This window comes from Dendroctonus ponderosae, unplaced genomic scaffold (assembly GCF_020466585.1).
Source record: "Dendroctonus ponderosae isolate FM_Combo_2020 unplaced genomic scaffold, Dpon_F_20191213v2 Dpon_F_20191213_1, whole genome shotgun sequence".
Taxonomy (NCBI): Eukaryota; Metazoa; Arthropoda; class Insecta; order Coleoptera; family Curculionidae; genus Dendroctonus; species Dendroctonus ponderosae.
Genome location: NW_026017110.1, coordinates 9,061,441 through 9,073,145, shown reverse-complemented (window position 1 = coordinate 9,073,145; position 11,705 = coordinate 9,061,441). Strand labels below are relative to the sequence as shown.

The following is an 11,705-nucleotide window of genomic DNA, read 5'->3' as shown; positions in this document are numbered from 1 at the left end:
CGTTCACCGCTGTTTAGAAGACGCTTGGATCTCAAGGTGAGAAAAATTTCAGAAGAATCGTACAAAATGCTGATTTTTTTCATCTTGTTAAATGTGTCTCAAAATTACTGCTTCCCGTCAGATGCGGTAACAAAATCGCATCTTCCAAACTAAACACCAGCTAAGGAGAACCTTAAAATTTTCAGTTTTTACAAGACACTCGGGTCTGAAGATGCAAAAAATTTCATAATAATTGTACAAAATCCTGTTTCTTTCCAGCTTATTAAACGGGAGTCTCAGCATTACTGTTAACTACGTTTTCTATTGAAAAAATCTTATCTTCCCAACCAAGTCAAGAAGCAATCAAAAGTTTTCACCATCTTGAGAAGACATTTCAACAATAACATTTTGTAAAACTCGCACAAAATCCTCATTTTTGCAACTTTTGAGTCTTAAATTAATGTTTTCAGTCAAATGCGGTTTTATTTTAAAAAATCGAGTCTTCGAAATCAAAGCAATGAGAACCAAGAAATGTTCACCGTTTTTTAGAAGACGCTTGGATCTCAAGGTGAGAAAAATTTCAGAAGAATCGTATCATGAATATTTTCAGCTCGTTAAAAGTGTGTCTCAAAATTACTGTCTTCACTCAGCTGCGGTTATGCTGTAAAAAAACTCGTACGTATCTTCCAAATTAAAGCAAAAAGAACGTCCAAATTTGAAGTCTTTAGAATATACTCGGATCTCAAGAAGAAGTCCTGTTTTTTTTCAGCTTGTTAAACGTGAGTCTCAAAATTACTGTTTTCAGGCAAATGCAATCTTGTCTTAAAAAAATCTTCTAAACTAAAGCAAGGGGAGCCTTGAAACTTTCACCAGTTTGAGAAGACAGTTCGGATCTCAAGGTGCAGAAAATTTCAGAACCGTGGAAGATCTAATTTTTTTCCAATATCATGGCGCTATATTTTTTCAATATTGCAAAAAATATTCACTAAAGCTTCAAAATACTATTTTATAAATTTAGACTTAAAAGCGTTTATTTCGTTCACTAGGACAGGACAGGAATTAGACAAAAAAGCATTCGCCAATAAGTGATTTCGTCTATTTTACGAATTCTTGCAGTGAAAAACTTCACTTTGGTAATTTTTTGGCAAACTAATGCCGACCACGGGTTTAAAAATAGGTGAGCAATCACATTTTTCGATTGGACTAAACACACAAAAACATTAAGCTTATTTGTTCGACTGATGGAATCGGGAATGTTTGCGGGGGTAACGTTACTTTACTCAGCTCTCTTCAAAGGAAAATTTCATACAATGCAATTCGCGTTGAAAAATCAATTGCAAACGCTCATCTAGTTGGACGTTTCGTCGATCGATGAGATAGCAGGTCTTGTTGAAATGTGTACTATCTGCAGGAGATTAATCAATCATTCGCTGAGCATTTTCTAGTTCAGTTACGCAATGGCTTTGCAAAAAAGCACTTACTTTTGGTTGAATAGCTGATCTCATCATGAAAATGAATATCAAACCAAGTGTACAGGCCGTTGACTTGGCCCGTTTTGGTAACCTGCAGGCTTACTACAGTCTTTTCCGCGTTAATCGTGTCGTTGACAGTGAAGCTGATCGGATTTGAATGTTCCGTGTAGATGAAGCTCGAGTCCAAACACGGGTGTTCACGGGTCTAAAATTGCCCCAGATTGGCTAGTTTAGTGTCCCTCAGTCCCCACTAGCCCTTACCGAGTATTCGTTCATAATTTGGGCAATTTTGAAGTTGAACACGTTCTCGTCGTGGACCACATTGCTCGTTTGCAGAAACTCTGAGTAAATCAGCACTACGTTTACAACAAGTTTAACTGGCAGGATGAGACAATCGGGGAACTTAACGCTTAGCATCCCCTAAAATCCGGTTTAAAAAAAATTGTTCATAAATCAATTCCAATGGGGTGTTACCTTTGTAACCGCTGGGATGGAAAGTCCACCGTCGATGGAGACTGTGTCTCTTAAGAAGACCTTGCAATTGTGTAATTTCGTGGAACAGGTCAATAAGTCGATATCAGGTTCAAAGATAATCGCTAGAAAACATCCGTATTAGCAGGAAGCCGCTGGAATTAAGCTCGTTCTCACTTGCCAGGTCCATTTGCGACCAATGCCTATTATTAACAGCCAAAATGTGGACAATGAAGTTAATATAGAGATCGCTGCGGTAATCCCGCTCGGTGAAAAACTGCCATCCCATATTGACGGCCAACATCAGACCAAAAATGGAAACTGTCATCGTATCCATCACCTAAAAACCAAAAAATCAGTTATCATTTATTAGCAAAGTGGGAAAAGTTTCTATTTCCGGTCATCTTCAGGCAATTGTCAAAAAACGTTCAAAGTTGCATTTGCAGTAAAACTCCAAACTTTGTTTGCATACCATTTATAGGGCAAATTCCATCATTAGGCAATTTTCAGGAATTTTTCCAAATTGGCGTGTGGTTTTCGTGGCGGTTTTTGCGTGCCGGAGTTCAGTATTTACTTTCTCTGTGACAAAGTCAATTTTGGATGAGTTTTGTTGGCAAAAGTCCTTTTTATGAGTTGGCAAAGTTTCGATCTGTAGACATTTTTGACAAATTTTCAAAATTGCGTTTAGTTTACGTGATTGTTTCAACTGGCAATTTCTGAGGGTGGTTTTTGTATGCATTTTATAGAGCAAACATTGCTTCATAAGTGATAAAAGTTTTGCTTATCATCAGGTAATTTTCAAGAATTTTTCAAAATCAAAAATGGCGCAAAATGCAAACATTTTGCACGTCGGAGTTTCGCATTTATTTTCTCTGTAACTTCGGAAGTCAGAAAGTCCATTTCGGTTGCATTTTATAGGACAAAAAATAGTCATTTATAAGTGGAAAAAGTTTCGATTTTCTCTGATCTGGGTTTTGTGGTGGTTTTTGCATTTATTTGCTTTCCAATTTTTGAATTGAGACAGTCAATTTTAGATGCCTTCCTTTGGGCAAAGTCTTCTTCTGGGAAAATAGTCAATTTAGGGGCATCATCAGGCACTATTTGACAAATTTTCAAAATTGCGCTCGGTTTGCGAAATTGTTTTTGTAGGTCGAAGTTCGTCATTTATTTGTTCATATTGTAACGCAATGTCTGTTTTATAAGTGACAAGAGTTTCGATTTTCACTTTTGTATAATTTTTATACCTAGGGCCAAGTCTGTTCTACAAGCATCAAAACTTTCGGTTTTCCGTTATCATCCGCCAAATTTCAAGAATTGTTCTAATTTTGATATGGTTTTCGCGGATATTTAACCAGGTCGAAGTTTCAGCTTTATTTGCTCAGAAACTTGCAAGGTGAGAGAGTAACTTTTATATCACATTTGTAGAGCGATTTTAAGCCATTGTCAATTTTTGTGAATTTTTAAAACTTGCGAACACATTTTATGGTTCCTCATGCTAATCAAAATTTTAGCATTTATTTTCTCTGAAACCAGAGAAGCTGCAGATTGACGTTTGGCTGCATTTTGTAGGGTAAAGTATACTTTATACCGGGTGTCAATTTGAAAACTTCCCACCCTTAATACCTTTCTTGCAGTTGAAAGTATAAAAAATCGGAAAGACGCGACAATTTTGTAATACAAATGATTAGCAGAGTAAGTAACAGGAAGAAAATCTAGTTTAAACAATTGATTTAGGATTTATTGATTATTTTACTTCGAGAAAAATCACTTTCTATTTACGAGAGAAATTTCTACAATAAAACCCATGGGATCTTCTTACGCACTATCTTATAAGTTGTTGCTGTAATCCTGTAAACAATAATAAAGCCTATTTTCGAACCCTCCACAACATGGATAAGATATTCCCGGATAGATCGATTGGCAGAAGGGCCTCCAAGATCAATTGAATTTCAAGATTAGACTTCTTTCTTTGGGGACATCAAGTCCATTGTTTATAAAGCACAACCTGCTGATATTGATGATCTTAAAAGGCGAATTGCAGCAGAATGCCGGTCAATTCCCGGTGAAGTTTCCCGAAATGAAGAGAGGAGTTCGAAAACACGCACTTTATTATGGACAATATTTTGAACAACTTATAATGCGTGCGTAAGTAGATGACATAAGTTTGATTGTAAAAATTTCTCTTCAGCAAATAAAAATTTATTTTTGTCGATGTAAAATAATCAATAAATAAAAAATAAGATCAAAATCAAAAATAAGAAATCAATGTTTTTTTGAAACTAGATTTTCTTCCTGTTATTCAACGATTTTAACAGTGTAACCTACTCTTCTAATGATTTGTATTACAAGGACACACACTCAATAAAACTAACTAGTTTTTATATATATTCAAAGTTTTTGTATAAACACTAACCTGAAAACCAATATCTGAATGCACGCCCTAAAATGTGTGAAAGTTTCGATTCGCTGCGGGATTTTTTAGGAATTTTTAAAGTTTGCGGATTTTTAATTTCATTACGTGCGGATGCGATGGGCCATTGAAAAATTAATTGCGTCTCAACCAGAAAAACTGAAAATGTCTGGTTTTTTGCGTTAAAAGCAGAAGAGTCGGCCCTACAATGTGTGAAAGTTTCGATTCGCTGACATCATCAGAAATTAAAATTTTTTAAAGTTTGCGGATTTTCACTTACATTACGCGCGGATGCAATAGGCCATTGAAAAATTAATTGTGTTTCAACTAGCAAAACTGAAAATTTCGGTTTTTTTGCGTTAAAAGCAGAAGAGTCGGACCTACAATGTGTGAAAGTTTCGATTCGCTTCCAATGTCAGGGATTTTTTACCGAATTTTTAAAGTTTGCAGATTTTCACTTCCATTACGCGCCATCCGATTCGCTACCAACATCATTGATTTTTTGAGGAATTTTTAAATTTTGCAGATTTTCACTTCCATTACGCGCAGATGCGATCGGCCATTAAAAATTAATTGCGTCCCAATCAGACAAGCTGTAAATTTCGTGTGTTTTGCGTCGAAAGCCGAAGAGTCTAGAGGGGCTAAAATTGTCTCTGAACAAAAAGGAACAAAGTAATAACTAACGTAACGAGAATTGAACGCCCTTTAAAAAGATGTGCCACTTGACCCCTAGGGGTGGCATCTACCCGTCCTAATGGGTTAAAACAAGGAAGCTGAAAATATTAATTTAAAGTGTCTCCCTTACAAATAAAATTGAAGGGTCGTTCCGATTTTTCATATTTTCAACTGCAATAAAGATATTCAGGGTGGCCATTTTCTGAATCTTTGTATAGGTATCTTCTACATTTTTAAAGATAGAGAACCCGTTAAATGGGCAAAATTGGGCAGAATTCGATTGCCTATTCATTACCGTTTTCAAAATTTAGGTACCCGACTTGGTTCCTGAAATATCATAAAAAGGCAAGAAATCAACACTTTTTTAATTATCATATAATTCGTAAACTGCTTAAATTAGAAAAAAAGTTAAACTGTTCTTTGGTAGAACTTTTTGCGTTGAATTCAATAAACTAGCACTCGTTGTCACAGTCAACTTGATTTACGAGATAAAAAATAAACTTATGTTTTTTTTAAATGGTAATCATAGTTGGCTGTGGGCCTTTTAAAATCCTTATTTTTTTCGGAATTTATCGATATAACTGTTTGTATGTTTTTCTCCTTTTGTTGGCGTAAAACTTCAAAAAAAGATAAATAAAAATGTGTAGTAGGCTATGGAAACAAGAACTATATTGTTTTCCGGGCTTTGAAGCCCGGAAAACATTCCTAAATGTGATTTAACCGGCCGTGAAAGCCTTCATAGTATGATAACAACTATATTATCACACAATCAAGTTTACTGGACTAACGAATCATCATCTAATTGAAAGTAGGCGAGATCTACGTGTTTTTTTTGTGAATTTCTGCTGAGGCATTTTTAGTGATAAAATTATTGGTCTTTTTTGATCACAATTTAAATATGGAAAGATATTTGCACTTTTTACCAAATGAACTTGAAGACATGTTGAATAGTTTTCCGTTAGCATCGTATCGAAAATTGGCATTTTTCCAACATGATAGTGCACCTTCACACAACTCGTTGACCGAGTTGAATGTGAAGAAGCCAAAAAATGCCTGGACGTAAACGGAAGTCAATTTGAACATTTAATTTAAACGACTCATTATTGTTTTGTGCTTTGTGTGATAATACAGTTTTTGTTTCCATAGCCTACTACACATTTTTTATCTTCTTTGGAAGATTTGCGGCAACAAAAGGAGGAAAACATACAAACATTCATATCGTTAAATTCAGAAAAAAATAAGGATTTTGAAAGACCCACAGCCAACTATGATTACCATTTAAGAAACCATAAGTTTATTTTTTATCTCGTAAATCAAGTTCACTATGATAACGAGTGCTGGTTTATTGGATTCAACGCAAAAAGTTGTACTAAGGGCAGTTTTAACTTTTTGTCTAAGTGAAGCAGTTTACGTAATAAGTGATAATTAAAAAAGTGTTGATTTCTTGTCTTTTCAGGATATTTCAGGAACTAAGTCGGGTACCTAAATTTTGAAAACGGCAATGAATAGGCAATCGAATTCTGCCCATTTAACGGATTCTCTATCTTTAAAAATGTAGAAGTCACGGATACAAAGATTCAGAAAATGGCCACCCTGTATAGCTTTTCAACTTCAAACCGTCGCGAAATTAAGCCGATAATGCTCGGTTGTTTGCGAAACACCGGAAATAAATTCTTCTCCACATCGGCCTAACAGTGCGAAACTAACGAAGCCCACCAGTTTCCTTATCAAAACTTTCAGAAACTAGAAGCAAAAACGTTAGTTTACCTTTACTCCATCCAAATCCACATTGCTGCTGAATTTCGGAGGTATACAGAAAGATTGCTGGCTACTCACCGGTTTAGAAGGATCTTTGAATTGTCGCAGTAAGAGGGGATCCTGGAATTTTTCCGCCAGTTTGACAATTTGAACAACCAAATTGGTATCGTTGAGAAACGTGACTACTTCTTCGGGCACGTAAAGGCAAGATTTGCAGATTGCCTCTGAACGCTCAAGCAACTGGCAGAACTGCACCTTATCCTGATAGACATACACTTGAAATTTCAGTATTTGCCCTTCTTTCACGGCAATGGGGTGCAACAAGTGGCACACTCCCTGTTCCCAGCATTTCGCGCGGTCTTCCCGTCGAGGATCTGTGGTTATCGTTACAAATTCGTCGAGGTCCAACTCAAACCAGATGGCGAATGAAGTCAGAAGCGCATCTTCGAGACAGAGGATCTGGAAAAAATCAGTGGTAGCCAAAAGCGTTTGAGGCTGTCAGAGGAAATACGTCTATAGTCTGCACGTAGTTGGCATCATAGATCAAATTGTAGAGGTAGATGGTGTCGTAAAAGTTGATTTGGTACACTTGGACCGGCTCAGACACATAGGTGAATTTTTTCAAAGTTAAATCTTCAGCCTCGTACGGATCAGCGTCCTGTTGCACAATGCACATTTTGTCTAACCCAAGCACAGGCACTTTGCTCTCTACTCTAACGCTCTGTGAGTCTTTATAGCTGATTGCTGCCACATACAACTTGGCCCCGCAAGGGATGATTCTGAAATTCTGCTTGTCAGTGATTAGGGTGTTGTGGGCATGCAGGAGAGTTTTCAGCATTCCTTCTCCGAACAATGCACAGTCAAATACTTCGGCAACCTGTAAACGAATGGAACTAAACCATAAAAAAGGCAAAAGAGGACCGACTTAAAATTACCAAAAGGTTGCAACGCGATGGCGCTTGGGTCAACGTGGTCGAATAAACATTCATCACTGTCACATTCTCTCGCCCGTTCTCCTTCATAATACGCTCGCACATTTGAGCCAGCACTTTATTCTCTTCGATGGCAGTCACGTGAACGTGTGGATTCTCTGAAGCCACGAGAGAGAGAAGGCCGCAACCCGCGCCTACATCCACCACATGCGTAAACCCTGCAAAACAGGCCTGAAAACTAGTGGCGGCTCTCTAATGGGGGTCCAAATGATTCTGTACCTTGACTGACAGCTCTTCTAATCGCTTTGCAATATGAGGAATTCCGAATTACATCATTCAGCATCCTGAAATGCCAACGGGGAAATTGGGACCATTTGCAAAGCATCAGGTTGTTGTCAGCTCGAAGGGACCTTTTGCAAGCGACAGCCTTTTCCAGATAAGGCCTTGCTATATCCGGCAGATTCATTCTAACGAAATATACAATTATTAACTTTGGTCATCTTTGCTATCAACAATTTTGGACGAGAGTACAAGACAACTTCATAAACAAAGGTTAGACCAGAATTTCCCAAACTTTTTCGATAATGGAACACTGCAAACCCAGAAATTTGAACGGAACCCTTCGTTTATTTTTAAAATTTGCCCAAGCAAATGTATTTGCAAACCACTAGTTCAAGTTCAGCGGAACACTGGCGTTCCGCTGGACCTGAACTTCGAAACGCCGTAACATTCGACCAACTTACTTGAGCAAGTGTTCGCCTAATTTATTGAGAATTATTTGGTCGCAGGGAAATAAATTGAGCGCTTGCACGTAGAGTTTTAACAGCTCCTCGCTTTCGTTGCATTTTTCTAAAGCAGCAGCTAATGAAACTACTGTCTGCTTGAACTGTTGTTGGACTTTTATTGCACTGGTCGACGGATCCTCCAGATTTTCCAAATACTTCACAAAGCACTTGTAGGCGTTGGGAACGTCTCGCTCTTCACAACTTTTCTGTGCTATTTGTAAGTACCTGGAACTCGTCAGTTTATTGCGTTCGTCGATCACTTGCGAGAGGTTTTTTGGCACTCGGTCATCACTTCCACCTGCACCATCCTTCTTCAATGGTGCACTCATACTGTGTAGCATGTGCTCCCGACCGCGTCTTTCTATGGTTTAATGGCAAAATTCAGTTTTCGGGGGCCTTATGCCGCCCCTACTATCAATTAGGTTAAATTTCTTATGACAACCAAAAAATAAGGTTACTTTTCAACTGTCGTTCAGAGACAAGTCTTGTCTCTGTCATAGATAAAGACAAGTGTCTCTGTGTCGTTTTTTTGCTTTAAAACCAGTGTCGTGCAACAAGTACATTAGAGTTTATTGCATGATACAATGAATACAAGGTAGGATCTTGCGTCGATTTTCGTGACGTCAGTGGAAATCACTGCCTGGCGTGCATTTTTCCTGTTTGCTAAATGTGATTAAATATAGCTTATTTAGTCTTTGTCACATTTAATTATTTTTTTATAAATCTTCCTTATAATTACAAGATGCTTCGCAGCAGATTTTACATTTCAAAATTAAAAGTAACGAAAATGTATTTATTTTGCAGACTAGCACAGTTGCCAGTTGTGCAATAAAGTATAGCGTTAGCTGAAAATGTTTCCTTGCAGAAATAGTACATTACGATTCAGGAGACGGAAGTCCAAACAATGACCCAATGTTACTTTCCTATTATTTACGACGGAATATGCGGTTTGTGGTACCGCGGATTATATGTAAATTTTAATACAAATGAAATGACTGCACACCGCATTTTTTATATTTCTGAACCGACACTTAAAAGTAGCAAACAATCTAGAGTACACTTTCCAACTACCAAACGCAAAATGCTCAGTTTTGTCTACAAAATTCTCAAGCATGCCCAATGATACAATGAATTCGTTGTATGATACAATCAATTCATTGTATGAACAGTGCATTCATTCATTGTGATACCATTAATTCATTATTTCGTTTGGCTCAGCCAGATTTGTCAAATGACACTCTGGCAACCCAGCACGCTAAAACGCTGAACATCAGAGATTTTGTAAAGAATTATTTAGGGTATTTATCTTCCGAATAAGCCCAAATCAGGTCCCAAACGCGATTTTCGAAGCATTCGGCTATGCAATGCTGCAAACCATATCCTCATATAACTTTCCATTTTTGAACTATTGCGTTTTGAATTCAGTGAAAATTTGTCTAGGTTACATGCATTTTAAATGGGATCAGCTGTTCACTTTACCAAAGTGGTAACCAGCCCAACCAAAGTATGTCCAAGTAAATTTTACCATCCGAAAAACGAATGTAGTTGTTGTGCACCTTAGCAATGTATCTTAAGTTTGAATTTCTACAATCGGCTATTTTAATCACTGCTTTCCTCATTTTCCGCCGTTTTTTTGTATACACGCTTGAACCGTTGAACGTTTGCCCTGCAGCAGTCTTTATCTATGCCCTGCAGTCCATAGATAAAGACAAGCTGCAGTCGCCACAAAATATCACCCCTTATGTTATGTGGCAGTCGCCATTAAAAAGAAATTGACAGTTCCTTTGCTTGCCAAGGGGCCAAGGGAATCTAACCATAGATAAAGACCAAAGACAAGTCTTGTCTCTGATAAAGACTAGTGAATCTAACCTCAGATTTTTGGGTGTTTGGTCAACTTTTTGATTTGGTATCCTCGCTCAAAACCCCTGAAACAGGCATGAAAATGCAAGGCAGCGTGGACCGATTGCAAGGAAGCAAGAAAAACACCAGCGAGCCCACGTTTGTGAAGGATTTCAGCGAGTATGGACAGATTTTACATATTCACGTCTCGCCCTTCGAGTGGAGCAAAGACATTATGCTGCTGGCTTTTAGTAGCCGAATCCTGTTCGCCCGGGTCTCCTTTCAGGTGAGTCCCGTAGTGAAGTGACTGAGTGAAACCCTAAACAAGATCCTCCCTCTAGGAGGAGTCGGTGAAGGTGCAGCAGCTATTCCAGTTCGAGCACCCCAGCAGGTGCACCGCGCTCAGCTTGGCCCCAAGCACCACTTTGACCGTAATGCCTAATCAGGTGCTTTTTGCCACTGGAGGGATTGACCACCAAATCCGGGTAGTTCAAAGCGACCTACAGCAGGACAATACCTGCGAGGTAAGTGGACAACTCTAGCCCTTGGGGCAGTGAGAAACCGGGCTTCTAGGTGATCAGCGGTCACACCAGCTATATAAACGATATAACCTTCGATCCGGATAATGCCTATCTTGCCTCAGCCAGCGACGACAACACAGTGAAGATCTGGTATACTAAACAGTTCAACTTGAAAACCACATTGAATCTAACTTCCCCTGCCATGGTGGTTGCCTGGCACAGAGGCGACCCTGGCAAGCTGATGGTGGCCGAAAAAATCGGTTAGTTTCTCAAATTTTTAACCAATGCATTCGCAACTAATCGGCTGCTGATAAGGGTTGGTCAAGTTCTACAATGTGGAAACCGAGACCCCGATTCTCTCGCTGGACTTTGCCAGGTCACTGTCGTTTGCCCACTGGGCCCCTTCAGAGAGTCAAATCCTGGGCACCTTGCAGTTGGGGGAGCTGCTTTTATGGGACCTCACTAAGCCTTGGTAAGTTCTTCACCTAAAAAGACTCTTTGAACCAAGTGATTTAATTTCTACTGATGTTTGCAGTTTGCCCCAACAAAGCGCCATTCTATTTCCGGAAAATGGGGGCACAATGAAGTTCTCGCCACAGGGAGAGCTGCTGGCTGCCGTCAACAGTCTGGATGGTTCCCTGAAAGTCCTGCACACAACCACTCAGTGCTTGAAGCTGAATGTTAGCGTCACATTGCCTACAAATGTGCAATGGCACTTCCACTATCCTCTAGTGTGCATTGGCGACGACACTAAGCTCTGTTTTTGGAAAATCAGCGCCTTTTAATCAATAAATTGTTGAAGAATTTTTTAGTCTCTTCGAACCAGCCATTGCCTCGTCCAAAGCCAATCATCCACATCAAAA

General features: G+C 38.7%; 2 protein-coding genes across 2 annotated transcripts; one reads left to right on the top strand and one right to left on the bottom strand.

Annotated features, from left to right (window-relative positions):
- Positions 1-1,053: 1,053 nt before the first annotated feature.
- Positions 1,054-8,980, bottom strand: LOC109534684 (protein arginine N-methyltransferase 9). Its single transcript, XM_048660759.1, has 10 exons — positions 8,441-8,980; positions 7,977-8,164; positions 7,701-7,915; positions 7,277-7,642; positions 6,844-7,224; positions 2,100-2,262; positions 1,926-2,047; positions 1,713-1,871; positions 1,461-1,656; positions 1,054-1,384 (listed from the first exon to the last, which is right to left on the bottom strand). The coding sequence occupies exons 1-10, from the start codon at positions 8,821-8,823 to the stop codon at positions 1,260-1,262; spliced, it is 2,298 nt and encodes a 765-aa protein (XP_048516716.1). The 5' UTR covers positions 8,824-8,980; the 3' UTR covers positions 1,054-1,259.
- An 845-nt stretch (positions 8,981-9,825) lies between these two features.
- LOC109534688 (nucleoporin Nup37) lies at positions 9,826-11,648 on the top strand. Its single transcript, XM_019900435.2, has 5 exons — positions 9,826-10,607; positions 10,663-10,845; positions 10,895-11,102; positions 11,158-11,314; positions 11,378-11,648. Exons 1-5 carry the CDS (start codon positions 10,419-10,421, stop codon positions 11,625-11,627), a joined length of 987 nt encoding a protein of 328 aa, XP_019755994.1. The 5' UTR covers positions 9,826-10,418; the 3' UTR covers positions 11,628-11,648.
- The last annotated feature ends 57 nt before the right edge of the window (positions 11,649-11,705 follow it).

Excerpts from the sequence above, each read along its gene's own strand:
- LOC109534684 (XM_048660759.1), bottom strand. The coding sequence starts at position 8,823 with ATGCTACACAGTATGAGTGCACCATTGAAGAAGGATGGTGCAGGTGGA. Across the intron at positions 2,263-6,843 it reads TCAAAGATCCTTCTAAACCG|GTGATGGATACGATGACAGT; the intron begins GTGAGTAGCCAG and ends TTTGGTTTTTAG. Across the intron at positions 1,385-1,460 it reads GATCAGCTATTCAACCAAAA|ATAGTACACATTTCAACAAG; the intron begins GTAAGTGCTTTT and ends AATCTCCTGCAG.
- LOC109534688 (XM_019900435.2), top strand. The coding sequence starts at position 10,419 with ATGAAAATGCAAGGCAGCGTGGACCGATTGCAAGGAAGCAAGAAAAAC. Across the intron at positions 10,608-10,662 it reads TCGCCCGGGTCTCCTTTCAG|GAGGAGTCGGTGAAGGTGCA; the intron begins GTGAGTCCCGTA and ends TCCTCCCTCTAG. Across the intron at positions 11,103-11,157 it reads GATGGTGGCCGAAAAAATCG|GGTTGGTCAAGTTCTACAAT; the intron begins GTTAGTTTCTCA and ends GCTGCTGATAAG.